This window comes from Lutjanus erythropterus, chromosome 8 (genome assembly GCF_056507025.1).
Source record: "Lutjanus erythropterus isolate fLutEry1 chromosome 8, fLutEry1.hap2, whole genome shotgun sequence".
Lineage (NCBI taxonomy): Eukaryota > Metazoa > Chordata > Actinopteri > Lutjaniformes > Lutjanidae > Lutjanus > Lutjanus erythropterus.
In genome coordinates this window covers 7,041,120-7,059,813 of record NC_139324.1, presented here as the reverse complement: position 1 = coordinate 7,059,813, position 18,694 = coordinate 7,041,120, and the positions used below count along the sequence as shown (strand labels likewise).

General features: G+C 37.5%; 1 protein-coding gene across 1 annotated transcript; it reads left to right on the top strand.

Annotated features, from left to right (window-relative positions):
• Positions 1-1,470: 1,470 nt before the first annotated feature.
• slc35a5 (solute carrier family 35 member A5) lies at positions 1,471-16,915 on the top strand. The gene is made up of 10 exons (XM_084724358.1): positions 1,471-1,621; positions 3,275-3,434; positions 3,524-3,622; positions 3,709-3,842; positions 4,051-4,118; positions 5,893-6,081; positions 12,736-12,936; positions 13,020-13,147; positions 13,976-14,244; positions 16,014-16,915. Exons 2-10 carry the CDS (start codon positions 3,308-3,310, stop codon positions 16,080-16,082), a joined length of 1,284 nt encoding a protein of 427 aa, XP_084580484.1. The 5' UTR covers positions 1,471-1,621; positions 3,275-3,307; the 3' UTR covers positions 16,083-16,915.
• Positions 16,916-18,694: the final 1,779 nt, after the last annotated feature.

The window sequence follows — 18,694 nt, the reverse complement described above, 5'->3', positions numbered from 1 at the left end:
TTTGCTTTGCCTCTCTTTACTGCTTACCAGTGAAATACAAACACAAAGATTGTTTGTCGGCAGGATTACAGAAAAACTACTGGCCTGATTTTTATGAAACATGGTGGGAGGGTGCAGCCTGTTCCAAGGAACAACTCACTACATTTTGGAAGAGATCCAGATCCTCGACCAGTCTTGGGGGAGGTCTGTGCTCTCCGAGTGCCCTTCTAGTTAATTTTTTTAAAAGAACTGCATTGATTTGCACTATACTTGCCTTTTATTATTGTTGGCCTAGCACCGCTATATGAGTCTATATCAGAATATATGATGTCTGCTATTTTTTGTTTACTGAACATTAATGCAGACTGTTTTTAATTACTTATTTTTTTGCACCTTTCATATACGGTATTTTATGCATATTTGATCCCTAAATTCAAGTTGTTATTTTTTATATTTACTTATAATTCTTAAAAATACAACTGAAACTTTACTGCTTCAGTGCCATATGCATATAGTAGCCAATATTAGGGAGTTAGCATGATACTATAGAGCACAGAACTGCTGCACAGGGTTTGAAAAAAGCATTGTGTCTGGGTATTCTGTATAATGTTGGCTAAACTGGAGCTAATTTGAACTAGTAGTCAATAGCCACAGCCGTTTTATAAGATGATCATATGTTTTGGACATAAGTCGATCTGCAATGTAACTGTAACTATGTCACACTGTCAAAAAATATAGTAAAATAAAATGTAATAAAATGTAAAAATATAAATATATTTTCCTCTGAATTTTGGTAAAGAAGGTAATGGAAATTCTGAGGTACAGATCCCTCAAAATTGAATAGAACTGAGTAAATATGATATGTAATATAATATAGAGATATAGTTTATATAATCGACTTGGTGTGTCCTGTTCTGTCCTGTGTTTCAAGCTAAAACAGGAGTAAAAAACAAAGACATTGCAGAAAACATAACACCACAGTACAGCAACATTTCAGGACAATAATTGCCTACAATAGCTTTTAAGGGAACAAAAGTATTAATACTAAATATCAATGTTACCCAATCATAATCGATTGTTTTGTGAGGAAGAAGTCACTGACATATATAGTTTCATTTCTTTCTAAAATCCAAACAACTGGTTTTCTGTTTGTAAATTTACATCTGTGGATGTGGAAGAATGAAAAAATACGTTAACATCTTTGTACCTATAATAATGACAATATAAATGTTGTCAGCTATAAAACTGCAACTCATATGTAAAAGTTCAAAACCAAAATAAATGAAAGCAAGTTTCAGGATATAATTCACAAACAGAACAATTTATATCTGTGTCCCCTCTAATCTGTTGTAAAAAATGTATCTCCAGCTAGAATCTGTGGATCAGCTTAAATGGAACTTCATTTACCTCGTTTATCGTATTCCGTCAATATAAAGACATAAAATTACTCAATAACCTGCTGTTGAAGGAAGTGTACGGGGGGAATCACGCGGATCTGCAGTGCGTGTAGGATGACGTCGACGCGGCACCTGCGCCAGTACGCCTGCGCAGACGAGGACCAGGAAGAGCAAGAGTAGCTAGACACAAAACAATACAACACAACAATACTTCAGTTATGTCTTTGAAGAAAGCAGAATAACAAAGTAAGTCTGTTTCATTTCTACATATTATGAGCGATGTCCTGTGAAATATATGTAAGAATGATGAAAAGAAGACGTGTTGTTTTTATCGCAGGTGTTTAGAAACATGACGGCTGTGCTACAGATGATGCTAACTTAATTAGCACCGAGCTGACAGAACTCACTGCTGCTCGTTTGGTTCACTTCTGAACTTCCTGTGTAACTCTCGTCCCCGACAAAAATGTTACTTTTGTATCGATTATAGCGTATATTAAGAAATAATTAGATTATGCACAAGGTTGTCAGTACCAGCATCGATTTATATTTCGTTTGTAATTATTTTTTTGATACGTCGGTAGTCTATGAAACGTCAGAAAACAGTGAAAAATGTCCAATGCGACGTTTTTCATGTTTTGTCTGAGCAACACTTCAATTCCAACTTTATTTCTGACTCCAAGAGGGTCTATAACTTAAGAAAAGAAAAGAAAAGAAAAGAAAAGTAAAACCACAGCAAGTCATGATTCCAATTTTTAAAAAAGCAGTTCATATGTTGATTATTACACCAGTGTTTTTTTTTTGAGCAAGTACCGAGTACAGCTCTTCCTGAGGATGCTTAAAGAGACACTTCACCCTCAAAATCTAAAATACATTTTTCAAGATTCAAGATGTTTATTGTCACACTGGTTACGTGCAATTGTATGAAAAACAGACTTTTGCTGGGAAGCTCTATTAAAGAGTAAGTTGCAAAAATAGATATGTATGCAGATATGCAGAATCTCCCAAACAATGGAAGTGAATGGTGACCAGTTTTCTAATGCAAAATACCAAAACAAACAAACAAACAAACAGCAGAATAAAAACATAATATGCCTCCATACTGCTCATCTGGTGTAATCCAAGTCTCCTTAAGCCCCAACACGCCAAGTTGACAAAATAAATGTTATCTACACCATATTTTTTAGCCTGAATCTTCACTGTAGATCCTTAGCTTGGAGCCATGTTCATATGCATGTTGGGACTTGAGGAAGCATTATCGAGGCATGTTTATGTTTTTTTTTTTGTTTTTTACAGATGTATTTTAGGTCTTCTTTCTCTCTATTTATTTGTTCTTGATTTTGTGAGTGCTAATACTACTGAGTATTATTACTTTATTATTGCATACAATTGTGTAAATAACATTTTACTTTATTGTGAAAATATGCCCCTGACTCATCCAAAGGACACACAACACTGTACATCAGTCTTAGAAATGCCTCACATGTGGAACACCAGGGGACAAAATCAGGCTGGCACTATGTCAGAGGACTGCATGAAATAGTTTAAAAAAAAGAACATATTGTGATTATTTTAACAGATATCATGAGTGCAATATAATTTATGATTAGTTGTGATAATCATTTTTGCATTACATTTTTCATTTTCATTGAAAAAAATCACTACAGTCTGAGACAGCAGACTGAGACCCTCCTTTTAAAGTGTTCTTGGTTTGGTTGTTTTATCCTCACCGGGGTTTGATTGACAGCTTTCACACCAGCAAAAACACACTGCAGTAACCTCGTAAAGTTTGTGCAAACTGCTCCAAACACGTCAAGTGTGAAAGTACCATGAAACTGAAACTCAGGGCACCTACCTACAATACTGAGCATCGGTCTGTGTGTGTGTTTAATGTATTCCAGCAGGTTTGACTGCATCCAGTCCCAGTCTCAGTCATGGTGTCCTGCCCCTCCTGCCCCAGGCTGTGCTCCCGCTCGTCGGCCTACACTCTGGCCCTTGGCCTGGGCTTCATAACCTTGGGGACCAGTCGCATCCTGCTGCTCAAATTCTCTGCCAATGCTGGTGACTGACTGACTCACTGATATTACTTTTTGTTGTGTATCGCACTGAATTGTTAGCATCTTGCTGACTGTGTCTTTTTGTTTTTGCAGAGAACAAGTATGACTTCCTGCCTGCATCTGTCAATCTGCTTGCTGAGGGGCTCAAACTACTCTTCTGTATGGTCATGTCAGTCAGGGTCATAGTCCGAGGTAATCAGTGAAGTAACAGCTGTCTCAGTGTGTTTGTGTGTCATGGTGATGTGTGTTTATTTACTTCTTTTTGTCTGTTTCTTCAGAGGGACGATCACGCAGAGAGCTGGGCTGTTCCTCCAGCACTTCCTTCCTTAGCTCCCTGAAGTGGGCTGTCCCTGCTTTCCTCTACTTTCTCGACAACCTGATCATCTTCTATGTGATGACTTACCTGCAGCCTGTGAGTGAAGACTTTTTGCAAATATTTGCAAACCACACCTTGTGTGTAAATTGTTGAAACCCTATTGGGAATTCAGTGAAGAACACTATCTGAAAGTACATTTAATTTCTAATATCACAAAGTTTCTTTTACAAAGTGTCCCGTCCAAACACACTGCTATCACTCTGTTGTTTATCTTGAAACAAACTGTTCCTCCTAATGTTCCCAGGCCATGGCAGTATTGTTCTCCAACTTTGTCATCCTGACCACAGCTGTACTCTTCAGAATTGTTCTAAAGTAAGTGGCTAAATTGACTCTTGACTGTTCTTCTATAGGAAAGAATATATGATTGTGACTGTAGATGAGAGGTGATGAGTACACATGAACAGATACCCTCTGTCCCTGCTTACATACATTATTTTCTCTACTTTATGCTGGTGCTCCTCCATCCCCTTTTACCTTTTGTGTGACTTGTTAAAAGTGATATTCTCCATTTTAAGCAAATTTTATGAGTGTTCTTCTGGAAACTTGCTTTCAGTGGCTTCAAAGGGAGATTTTACTTTACTACACTGGGACATTATTACTGTATGTACTGTGCTTGTTCCAATGCAGTTGTAATCAAAGGCACACAAGACCCTATTTTGCCATGGTTTTGTGTTTGAGTGGAAATGGTCCAGTATTGAGTGACAGTGCTGCAACCATAAGGCGCAAAACCGACTGCAATGTAATCCTAACAGGCAGTTCCACCTGTTAAAGTACATCCAATACAAGTAATTTTGCCACTGAAAAACTCAGATTGTTATTCTAAGTATCTGACAACATTATGGAAAGAATCCCTACAGATATAGACTTTTTTGTTAAAGAGTAACATCATTTTTGTCTATATTTATTGTCTATTTATGCTCTCACCAAAGCCACCAGACTTTTCAGAAATAGTAATTTTATCTTCATAAAACACAGTTCATTCAAACTTGACAGATACAAAATAAAACACCTTGTCTTGTGTTTCCACTTTTCCAACAATCACTACCTCTGATTTCATGAAAATAAACTCTTAATTCCTATAGTTGGATGTATGAATATGTTGGCTCTACACACTGATTCTCCCAATGATGTATATTAGGCGTGGGCTGGATCACAGCTCCCCAAAAGGGAATCCAAAGCATCTCAATCGCCCCCTGGTGGAAGGCTGCAGTACAAGTCATAAATCCTGCCTTCCAGTGTTAATTGAGAGCACACGGGGGAAACTAAAACATCAAAGTATGCCTCAAATCGATGCAATTGTTATTTTAGGTAGTTCTCATCATGCCGTTTGCTGAAGTGTTAATTTTTTAACTGATCTGTTTGATTTTAATTAGTTATTTGATAATGTAATAGCAGGGTTTTATGCCAAGATGAGCTGAGCTCAGCTCGTGATTGAGTCAGCCTGCTGTGTGGGCGGGACCTTGATATCTTGGCTCCAATGTTGGTCACTACTGCGCAGACTCTTGCTCCAAGTGACATCACCAGCGCAAGATGGCAGCTCTCATATGCTTCTCTGATGTCCAACCTCCCTCTCCCAATATTTCCACATCTAACTCATCTCTCAGAGAATTTAGTATTTATTATGTATTATTGTTATTTTGACCAAAACAGAGTTGGTGTTTGTTGAATAATAAATTTGCAGTTTCTTGTAAAAAAAAAAAAAAGATCTTACTCTTTAATTAAAGCTCTATCTTTGTAGGGATCCTGTTCATAATGTTGTCAGACACTTAATATCAATAACAACCTGAGCCTGTCAGTGGCAAAACAAGCACTTTTAGTGGTATACTGCATTGCAGTCTTCTTGCAGCTGATTTCTGCAGTGCTCTCCCTCCCAATTTCAAAAATCCCCATTATCCTCATTAGTCACTGAGGGTCCAGATTAAAAATTACTAGTTACCGTTTAAGTTGAATTAAATACTTAAAATTGACATTTTTTTGGACACTGAATCATTTCATAAATATTTCTGTCTAATTTTGCATATTTAATACTTTTTGAATCTCAGTTCAGATAAAACTTAATAAAAATTCTTGTTCTTTGTTCCTTCAGGAGGCGCCTGTCCTGGGTTCAGTGGGCAGCGTTAGTCGTCCTCTTCCTGTCCATTGTTTCCTTGACGACCAGATCAGGCAGCAGCCAAAATGCCGTAGCTGTGCCAGGTCTCCACTCCAGCCCCCTCTCCACCCCCTCCAACTCTTGCCTCCTCTACACACAGCTGCTGGAGCAGATGAAGAACAGCAGGTAAACATGGTGAAAGCAGAGACACATTGATACGTGACGATTGAAACAGCTGAAAGAAATGCTCCACCTGTTTATTGCTGCGCTTATGTAATATTGTTGACTCAAGATGAGCAGCAAAAAAACAAAAAAGAGCCAGAGATATGAACTTTTATGCTATGAATTCTTGTTTCTTGTCAAAAACCTGCTGCCTACATTTTACACAATTCAACTTGACCACCAATAGTTCATTTGGACATTCAGGGATGTTATGCCTGTAGCAGCTAATAAAGCACTGAGCAGTTAGACTCTAGAGGTGAGGTGCGGGCTGCAGAGGTCTGCTGAGCTCACTTCTTTTTAAGCCCACGCCCCCAGATATTTTTTCTTTTTCAAACATCTTCAGACCCACTGATATGACATCACTTGAGGCAGGCATGTTCTCAGATAGACCACAAGAGGTGCTCAAGCACCTGCTGTTTTGCCTCTGACCAGATAAGTGCCCTTTCTGCCCCTTTTCTTCATATTTATTTTGTTTCAGTTTTTAAATTTGGCCCATGACACAAATCATAAATTAAAGAGGTATTGTAATGCTGACAGCTGCTTTTGAATTAAATTCTGTGAGACGGCACAAGCCATCGTTGGCTGTTCTAGTGATAAATGTAGAACTACTGAATACTAAAGACCATCGTCTCTGTCTGAATTGATAATTTTGTAGAATACTGAGTATTAAACATCTGCAGAAGTGTATATTGAGATAAATACATGTAATTATGTAAGAGAAAGATGTGACACTATATGTAACTTTATTTTTTTTTATAAATGATTATGACAGGAGTGCTTTTTTTGTTTAAGCACCTGCCTCCTAATTTGACTGTACATCACTGATTTGAGGCAATTTTGGTGTGTAAAATTGGTTCTCCTTAAGCAATTTACAGTGTTTGCCCATTGCTTACACAATTCGGCTCATTGTGTTAAAACTCTACACACAGGCCAAATAAGACACAAGACTTGTAGAGAAACTCACTTCTCACTTCTGTGTCCAAATGAAACTCTGCAAACAAAACTTGACAATCCTTTTTCAAAACTGCTTTTTTACAACAAAACGATAAAAGCACGCACCATTTGAATTACTCCCTCAAGGAAGCAACAACACACTCATCTTCTGTGGCTTCTGTGAAAGATTGTTCCAGTTGCACAACATCTACCCACATTTCAGTGAGCACAATGATAGAAAGGCTTCAGAAAAAAATATACTGCTGATTTGTTTTGTCATCTCAAAAAAAGCACACACAGAAAAGTGGAATTACAGTGCAGTAATCAATACAATTGAGAAATGCAGAATTATAGTGACACAAAAAAGGTGTTGTTTGCCCGCACGATATTGACAATGTCCACTTCCTGTTCATGAGTAAACAGACATCTTTCACTCTCAGGAGGTCGTCTGGCAGTGTGTAGAAAATAGAAAAACATGATGTCATTGGTTAGGATCCTTTTTACTGCACTGTGTAAGTGTAAGCAGTGAAACCAAACTGTATTTCATGTACTTCCAAGGTTGGGAGGGTAACTTTAAAAATGTATTCCAATACAGTTATTAATTACCTGTTTAAAAAAATGTAGGCAGTAAAGTATCACAATATTAAAGTAATGTAACTTTTTTTTACTTTTGAATTACCTTAATGGAAAATATGGTGAAATTGTTCAGCCTAATATAGTGTTTTTATGGCTGCCACTAACTATTATTATCATCATCAATTAATCTGTCAACTGTTTTCTCAATGAATCTATTACTTGTTTTGGTCCATGAAATGTCAGAAAATGGTGAAAAATGTTGATCCAATTCCAAGATGATGTCCTCAAATGTCAACCCAGATATTCAGTTTACTGTCAGAGAGGAGAGAAACCAGAAAATATTCACATTTAAGAAGATGAATAGCTGACTTTTTTAAATTAAAAGAATGACTCAAAGCATCAGTTTATCCTGCTGTTGCTTTCTTTGTTGTTGCACAATTTACTGATTGATTGATTTAAAGACAAACAGTGTTGAAACTTCCACCCAGTGAAGCATTTTTTCACTAGAGGTCATGATAATGAATTGTCAGCTGTGTGTGCACTGTGCATGGTAGGATATTGTTCTTAGTTTTAAAATTGTAATCTGCTAATAATCTCCATTTCTACTAAATGTAACTGTTATCTGATTCTGTCTTTTTTTTTAACCCTCATGCCTTGTTCAAAATCACTACCTTTTCAGCTTGTTCGTGGCCAAAAGTGGCCACCAACAGTCTGAGTCTGTAATTTTTTACATTTTTAATGTTTTTTGTTACTTTTACTGCATAAGGTTTTTAACTAACATGTGTTCTTGTCATACATATAAAATATCAATTCCTTTTTTTATTTTTTAACCCTTCAAATGCCACTTTGTTTGCACAATGCACTTGTTGAAAAACAACCTCAAAAATGACCATTGTCTATATTCTCAGTGCCACTGTTTTTTCTTGTATTGTTAAAAGTACAGTATAAATATGTAACTGATTCACAACAGCACTTATTATTATGCATTGTTATTTTTGTGCAGGGAAAGCAAATTAGATAAAACTTCCTCTTAGCTTGTTCGTGGCCAAAAATGGCCACCATCTGTTTACATTCCAAAAATGCTATAAAATTAATATATATAATTAAAAGATTTTTTCAACTTCAACAACTTGATTTTTTTCATTTGCATCAGTCCTTTTCATCAAAACCAAAATTTCATTCAAATTCAGAATTTTAACCCTTTAAATGCCTGTTAGATCACATAATGCTAATTATTCATAAAGGGAGAAAAACATAAAATCACCATTTTTTTACCAAATAATATATGCTACCTGATTTATATTTTAACCGTCATTGCAGCTTAATGTATGTTAATAATTAGCAGTATCAATGATTTTTATGCATTATTACTTTTTTGTGAAGTGGCAGAAAAACATAAAAACTCCCACTTAGCATGTTCGTTTACAAAAATGGCCACCTCCTTTACAGACACTATATACTGGAAATATCTGCTACTTTCACTGCTTAAATTTTTTAATTTCATGATCATGAAATCCAAAATAGTAATCAATTCCAGAATTTGAACCATTTAAATACCAGTTAGATTACATATTGCCAATACCTTTTCAGGGAAAAAAGAGATGCAGAATGTTGTCATTTTTTTTCACCATATAATTGATGCAACCTCATTTTTTTTAATCATCATTGCAGGTCAGTACCAGTGACAGTAACTATATATATATACATATATGCATTATTACTTCTTTTGAGCAGTGAAAAAAAAGACGGAAATTCCCAACTGGTGTTTTAGTGGCCTGTTTGTTTTTACAAAATTATATAAAAATACCACATATTAAGATTATTTTCTACTTTCAACAGTTAATTTTTTAAAATTAGAATCAGCCCTCACCATGAAATGCAAAATTTCATTCAAATTCAGAATTTTAACCAAATTTTAAATTTGATTTGAGAAATGACACGGTACATTTTTTTTTATAGAGAACAAGATAACAACAACAGTATATGTAAGAGAGAGTGTGTGTGTGTGTGTGTGTGTGTGTGTGTGTGTGTGTGTGTGTGTGTGTGTGTGTGTGTGTGTGTGCGTGTGCGTGTGCATGTGCTTAACTTGTGGATCTAACAGTGGACCTCAGCGTTGTTACACATTCACCAGCAGAGGACTTGACAGTCAACAGGGGTTATTTTTTTTAAGTCCCCTCTTGGTATGCTTTAAATCCTGGTAAAAACAGGTACAGTCTATCAGTCTGTAAATGGGCTATTAAATAGGCAACTTGGTGAAGAAACCAGTGTCTTGACAAATGTTTTGTTACATGTTTTTTGTAAAATATATACATACATATATATATATATATATATATATATATATATATATATATATATATATATATATATATATATATATATATATATACATATATGTATATATACATAGAGAGAGAGAGGCTAAGCTTTAGTGGATATTTTTGTAACAAATGTAAACGCTAAACTTTAGTTGATTTCTAAGTTTCAAACTAAACACTGTACTAAAATAAAGGGCTACCTTTACACAGTATTTAAGAACCTCTCTGTATCCATAGAGAGGAATAAATATTTTGTCACAGAGCTGTCCAGGATTATTTTTGTGTTGTGTTTGTGTTATCTAAATGGGCACTGAAATATCCTGTGTCTTGATGAAGTTAACGGGACCTTGAAAGAAGGCTTCATGCATGGAATCTTGTTTTGCGTGTACAAAAGATACAGGTCCATACTTGGATATGATATGGCAATATACATACTCCTTCATGGATGTGAATAAAGTGTCTAGTTTCTGTGAACAAAAAAATTACGTTAAAATGAATAATTTTAGATCTAAGATTTGCAGGAAATGTTACCCAAGCCTACATGACCATGCAAGTTCTAGTAGACCACAAACATCATACCAAATATCAACCTGAAAAACTTAGGTCACTTACTTTGATAAGTATTATGATTAATTATTTTTATGATAGAAATGACACCGACTTACAAGTACTGCTGAAGTGTTGTTTTTATCTTACAATGTATCTAATACCAGGGATGGGAAAATATTGTTGCTGCTTGTCAGAAGAAAAACAAAGTTAGATTTCTTAATTCAGGGACTGTATGTATAACTAGTGTTGTGCTTGTGTTATGGAAATGGATATTGAAATATTCAGTGTCTTGATGGAGGTGACATTAACCTTCTCTCAGAATTGACACATCAGGATGCAGACCTATAAAGAAGGCTTCATGTATAGAATCTTGTTTTGAAGTTTGACTCCAAAACAAAAATGATAGATTTTATAGATTGACTGAAGTCCCCTCCTGGCTTGTACAAAACAACACAGGTCCACACTTTAATATGATATACACACTCCTTCATGGATGTGAAAAAGGTGTTTAGCTTCTGTGAACCAAAACTTGAAGTTAAAATGGATGATTTTAGATGTAAGATTTCACTCTTGTGCTCTATCTATATTTATCTATCACTCTATCTATATTTGTGCTGCAATTTCACACATAGGCACATTTTTTTTCATGCACAAACACAAATTATTATCTGACATCCTTAAGATCACACCTGTGTCACAACTCTGTCATTCATTTGCTCCACTGGAGTGCAGTAAGCCATCATACGCCCCTACTGACATAATCTGGTAGAAAACATTAAAAACTAGAATTATCAAGTTTTGAGATTAGAATGAAAGCCATTTTACCTAAATTGTATGATTTAATACTATAAATAACAAGAAATCAATAAATATAGTTTTCATGGGTTTCAACTGGCCAAAAGTGGCCACGATAGAGCCAAGTGGTACAATTGGATGTATATAGTGTATTATTGATATATTTAAAGAGCTGAAGTTGAAAATTAAAACATCAGACAAAAACCCAGAACCCTGGGAAATTTCATTCCATTTGCATTAACACAGCTAAAATGGTCAAAAAAAAATAAAGTGAAGTGGCCACAAATGGCCAGGTTAGAGGCCAGAGGGTTAAATCTGTAACAGTAATGGAATACAGCTACTTTTTTTCCATCCAGATTATGTAATCCTGTTACATGTAATCCATTACTGCCCTAGAATGTATATTTCACAGCACTGAGGAGCACAGACCTGCTGCAGGACTACATTGTATTGTACTGTGATGCAGAATGATGATACAGTTCAGTGTAGAAAGTTGAAGACAAACCTGTTCCCCAGTCTGGATGTCTGTATTATACTGTGTAGTGACTCAGGTTGGGCTGGACTGTCTGTCCCGCCTCCTACGTCATCAGACCATCATTCAGTCTGACATGGTCCACCAAAGTGACCCCAGTATTGTCGTGAATATGTCTCCATCTATTGCCTGGTCCTCTTCTTTGTTCGGGTCCTCTTCCTCTCCCTCTCCCTCTCACTGCTTCCATGTTTACAAAGTTCTCACGCAAGAGGTGAGATTTCCTGAGGTCCATTTGTAGCTACTGTAACACTCACACTGATTGGTGCATTAGTGTTGAAGTATTTTTGTGTGTGTCTGCTGTCAATTCCAGATATGTTTTGCATTTTAAATAGAAATGCTTTCCAAATGACTGCAAGAGATTTCCTTCTTGCAAAACACCACGCACTGTTTCTGAAATAACTCAGAAACTGTGTGTAGTGTTTTGCAAGAAATGTGCTACAGAATGGCAAACAAATCCAAAGCAGGAAGTGTGTTAGTACTTTTGGTGGCTTTGTGTATCATTTGTCATGGTTTTAAAATTTTAAGGTTTTGCTGGTTTTGACTCAGCCTTCACTTTCAGTGTGTAAGCAATGGGCAAAAACTGTAGGAAGTTTTTGATATGGCAGAGTTACGACAATAAATCCTCTTGCAGGTTATCTTGATACATATATCTGACATAAACAAGTAAAATTATTTTCCACATCTGAGGACTCATCCACTTGAATAGCATATCACAGGGATGTGCTTTCATCATCCTCCACCATCTCATCTATTCTCTTCTTAACTGTGTTGTGTGGCACTCCATCATAGGACAAAATATGCGCTGTAGTGCTGCAGTGAGACTGTCACAGCCTATTTTCTGGTTTGTATTTGAATAAATGCCAGTCAGTTATGTTGTTTTATTTCCTCTCTTTCATACCTTCTCTCCCACCACAGTGCTAGTGAATCATGGTCGTCATCCTTGCCCGGGGAGGCCTGGAGGAACAGGGTAGTGGAGAAGCTTCGATCTCTGGGTGTGGGACACATCCTGCTCCTTCTCCAGTGCTTCATCTCCGCCATGGCCAACATCTACAATGAGAAGATCTTCAAAGAAGGAGACCAGCTCAGTGAGAGCATCTTCATCCAGAACTTTAAACTGTGAGAGCGACTGATGCAGAAAGTAAGAACGCAGTAGACACATTCATGTCCTCCATGCTAATCTCAGTCTCTTGATTCTGCAGGTATACCTTTGGTTTGGTGTTTAATGGTCTGACCCTTGGGCTTGGCAGCGAGGCACGAGGTCTCACCATGCACTGTGGCCTCCTGCATGGACATAACATCTACTCTCTGGGTCTGGTGCTGGTCACTGGTGAGTTAACAGTGGATAGAAACAAGTCTTCATGTTCCTAAATGACAAAACAGCTGATTTGTCTTCCAAAACAACTCATCTCACTGATCTCAGTGTTTTAAGATGTGATGGCCCTGTGGTGAAGTTTAGGCAACTAAAACTACTCGACTAAAGGAAAAGGACAAAGATTTATGCTTATTTGCTTGCAGAAAGGTAGATGAGAAAGGTGGCACCACACTCCTGTCTGTCTGTTAAATATTAAAGGACCAGTGTGCACGATTTAGTGGCATCTCTAGTGGTGGGGAAAGTAATTGATTCTTAGAAGCATAATTTTTGCATCGATTCATACATGTGGGAAAGGCATTTCTTCCTCCTTTCTTTCTATTAGAAACATTTGTGAATCTATGCAAAATCATCCAAGTCTGCATCACAATGCATCTAAGAATCAATTTCCCCCCCCCAACCTTTCTTTCTAGTAGAAGAAAAAAGTTCAGGTAGATTTTACCGATAAAATTAATAAAGTAGTTCCTACATGAAACTGCTCACAAGAAGGTCTGTGGATTATCTTGAGAAACCAGGTCATGATTTTTGGAAAGAGATACTGGTTTTGATTTTTTTCAGTTGTATTTTCTGGTGCTTTGTGCACCATAAGCTGTGTGCCATTTAGTCCCATTATACTGGAGAGAAGGCAGACATCTCCACGGCACTACTGTCCAGGGGAAAATGTTTCTGTTTTTTTTTCGCACTGAACTGTCCCTTTAAGGCCTGTAAGTTGTCTAAGAGTATGTGAAAAAGATAAGTGAAAGTGTGTATTTGAAAAGCTCAAACTCTGTTCTGTCTTGTTCCCAGCTGCCCTGGGTTTATCTGTGGCCTTCATCCTGAAATTCAGAGACAACATGTTCCACGTCCTGACAGGCCAGATCACCACTGTCCTGGTCACTGCCCTCTCCCTCTTCCTCTTTGACTTCCACCCTTCGCTGGACTTCTTCTTCCAGGCTCCCGTGGTCTTGCTGTCCATCTTTATCTACAACGCCAGCCGGCCCAAAGACCTGGAATACAGCCTGCAGCAGGAGAAACTGCGGGTCATCAACGGAGAGGTGTTCGAGAGGTCCAGAGGGGTAGGGAGCAAACCGCAAAACCCACACTTCTTCACACAAGGCCACACACTGCATCACTCATCAAAACCCCATGTTAAGCCCTTTCCTCTCCTCCCACACACACACACACACACACACATACACACACACACACACACACACACACACAGAGCAAGTTCTCTGTAGGAAACTTGGCTCTCTTCTCTCTATAATGTTATTTCTTCAATGCAGGAGGAAACCAGATTCCCGGCTATGATAACAGCATCCACACTCAGAGCTGGTGACTTAACTCACGTAATGTCATTAGGTCAGAGTGGTCTATTAGATTTAGAAAGAGGAAGCTGTTAAACTGAACATGTCTCTATGGAGGCCTCATGAGGAAACTGTCCTGGAGTTAGCAGGACTTTGAGGGTGTCCAACTTAGAAAGCTGGGGCCTCATTTATAAAATTGATTTGTGATCAATTTTGATATTAAGAATAATTTATGCTGAGATTATGTTATCTGTAAGCAACATTTAGACTTGACTTAGGTGATTTTTCTGCTGGTCATGTTGGGGTACTGCAGTTTTGCATGTGCCCAAGTCTAAAAACAGAATGCAATGATTTGCAAAAACTTTTTGATCTATATTGAACACAGTAGAAAGACAAGATATACAAGACGCGTGTTTACCACTGTGATACAGCAGCTTTTCTTTTAACAACATTCAGTCAGTGTTTGTGAACTGAGGACACTGATTGTTGGAAGTTCTGAAAGAGAATTTCTTTTTAATTCTTGCTTGATAAATGACTTCAGGAGCTCAACAATCCAGGGTTTTTGTCTGTTGTATTTTGTGCTTCATATAGCACCACACATTTTCAGTGGGAGACAGGTCTGGACTGCAGACAGGTCAGTCTAGTACCTCAGCTCTTTTACCTTTAAGCATTAATGGGGCCTTCACAGATATAAAAATTACCCATTATGCCATGGGCAATAACACACTCCCATACCATCACAGATGCTGTCTTTTGAACTTAACACTGGTATCAATCTGGATGGTGATTTTCCTTTTAGCCCAGAGGACATGACGTCCATGATTTGTGAAAAGCATCAAGTGTTTCTGGATGTCGTTGATATATGTCTTTCTCTTTGCATGGTAGAGTCTTAACTTTCATTTGTAGATGCAGCAACAAACTGTGTTTACTGACAGCAGTTTTCCAAAGTGTTCCTGAGCCCATGTAGTATCCTTTATACAATGATGTGGGTTTTTAATGCAGTGCTGCCTGAGGGGTCAAAGGTCACGGACATTCAGTGTTGGTTTTCAGCCTTGCCCCTTACCCTTACCTTTATCAGTTTGAACATTAAATATCTTTTACCTTTTGGAGGCTACAAGTAGAGAGAAAAAAACAGGCAAGCTGTGTAAAAATAGAGATTCTAATGAACGCGCTCTGCTGTGGGCATGCTAAACCAGACGTGTCATGCTGTGTCTGTGTCTCATGTATTTTGGCTGTTAAAATTACAACATTATGAATAAAGTGTCAAAGCGTAAAACTATTTGGTACACCCCGGAAAATTAATTCAAGTCTCCTAAAGCAACATGCCAAGTTTCAAGTAAACTTGTCAACACCGTTTTCCTGTGAAACTCCAGCAGTGTTTTGTGGACTAAAAAACTAAACCTGACCTTTGCTGGTATCTGGATGAGATAATGACTGAATTTTCTTTTTTGGGTGAACTATCCCTTTAATGTTAGAAAAACATGTCTGCAGGTTTGTCCACTGATTCTGATTCGCTCTGTATGTGTTTTCTGTCGTAGGATGGCGAGGAGCTGGAGCTCCTGACGAAGCCCAACACAGACAGTGAATCTGAGGAAGAGTCTTTGTAGTACAGAGATCTTCTTCTTCACTGCCACTAATGAGCTGCACCACAGACTTGTAGTGGTGGACGCAGCATGGTTACAGACTCTTTCTGTCCAAGCATTTACTTGAATGACAGTGTGGATGGACTGTGTGATAACTAAGACTGTTGTGTATATTTTGAAATGTGCCTGTCTGTGTGTGAGTGCTGTCAGTTGATGTAGTGGAAGAAACACCAGTGAAACGTGTGTGTGCGTGTGCTGGGACATCGTTGTCACAGCTTGGGATCTTGAAGTTTATGAGAAGGACCGTTCTTTTCCTCTGATGATTTCTGTTGGGCGTGCTGCTATTTGACTGCTTGCAGGTGATTGGTAAGTTTAATGACCAGGAGCCACATTGCAGTTTTATGATTGGTAGGATACAGTATTTGATACAGTATAGTTTACAGTATTTGTAATTGTTGTTGGCAGAAGTATTTTTTCAACAACATGGAAAACAGTCCGGTCCAATTCACAAACTACAGCTTCAAAAATGACCATGTAATTGTAAATTATACATTGCCAGAAATTTGCACACACAAGAGGACTGTTGTTTCCATTCCAGTGTACAAGACGTCTTATTTTTCTGCTCGCACATTTTCTTAAACATGAACCAGAACTGTGAGCTTTGGCACAGCAGACCAGTTAGTATGCCTGATTTTCTGAAAGCACAAAAAGCCGTCTCTTGGTTCTCTCAGCTAGCCTTGAAAATCTTTTTTAACACATGATGATATCGATATATTACAAATGTGAAATACTATGAAAAATGTATTTCTTTTAGGGTTCTTGTTTGCGCCATAAAACTTCAACATGTGTAACTGTAACTGTTACTTTGGAATAAACTGTAAGTAAACTGCTTTAATTTTGTCTAAATGTTACTAACAGTGGTGGTATTTAAAGGAGAAATCTGCAATATATTTGCTGTAATCATAAAATGACCATGATGTGTCATCAGAGATTAAGGAAACATGTTAAGCTGTAATACTTGCTTCTCTTCACTGCAGGGTTCTCATGTGAATTTTCCAGGCCAGAATAAGTTCAAATTAATGCAGAATGTTTTAGGAATGAGTGTCTGTTTATGAGCTGTAAGAAATCATTAATAATCTTGTAGAAGGAGTAGATTTTTATAAAAGGTTAAATTGAGCAAAATGTTCATGGAGTTTGGCAGGCAGAGAGACAGGCAGCCACTGAACGCCAACTCCAGAGGGTGTTATTTCAGAGCAGTAGGCTTTTGTTTTCAGGATAAAAGGTTGGACTTTACACTGACAGACAAGTGACAGTTATAAACAGCTGATCAACTCACAGGACTCATCCTCGCTTGTTATAGTCACTTTACATTGTTGCTGCTCGGGCAGGAGCTCCTGCAGCCTGCCAGAGTTCCCCTGAACGAAGGGAGGAGGGGGCAGGATGAGACAAGTCACATCAACCATAAACCGTATATTAAATAAGATCAACCTTTTTAATATACAGGCTCTATGGAACCAACTTGCTATTCTTACTGCAGGACTCATTTTTGCATGTGGAATTGCTATTGTTCCTTTGAAAGATGAAAAATGCACATCTATCAATAGCAGTATAGGGGAGGAGGTGGAAGAAATGGACCATAGGTATACTGGACAAATTGGATTACATGAGAGTTTGGAAGTGGAGAAAGAACAGAATGATTGTGGATGAAAACTGACAGGAGTAGAGGATGGACCATGAAGAAGAAAAAAAGATAAGCAAAACAGGAGAAGGTAAAAAGAATGCAACTGGGAAAGAAGCAATACACATTATAAAATATTAAAGGGATAAAGGGACAGTTCACATCCTAAACAAAATTACACGTTTTTCCCCTTATTTGTAGTGCTATTTATCCATCTAGATCAGTGTTTCTCAACCCTGGTCCTCAAGTACCACTGCCCTGCATGTTTTAGATCAGGGGTATTCAACTAAAATTCAAAGAGGTCCAGTTAGAGAAAAATATTGTGTTCTGCATTTTTATCTATTACATTACTTATGTTTTATTTAAGAACAATGGTAGTATACAAAAGAGAAGATAAGACAGGTCTATTAATCACTATCTATTTATCACTATATTATCACTATATTATCACTTCACTATATTAAGGACAACTGTGGGGGGGGGGGGGGGGGGCTATTATGATAACTCAAATATTAGATTTTTTTCCACAAATAGGCCTGTTTTGAAATATTTTAAATAATTACTCCATAATTTAATGTTTATAGTTTCTTTATCTCTGGTCCTGGCACCCCCTGCACCCTCCAACCTGGGCCCAGGACAACAGACCTGACTACTGTTAGTCTCCCCCCTTAAGCGGGAATCATGGCAACGGCGAGTGTCCCAAAAGTGGTCAACTTTGGATACAAAAACTACAAGTTTGTTTGAAACATGTCACATCTTTATTGGAATGTAGCCTTTCCCCATCTACCTTGGTCTAAATGATCAAACATGTAATGTAAGAATAGATAAAATTAACAGCTTTATGCTTTAATCCATGCAGACTAGACTGCATGCTCTTTTTTGGATGAGGAACAATAGTGAGAGACTTGACTTGACATAATCTGCGACTTGACTTGACTCGACAACCTTGTGACTTGAC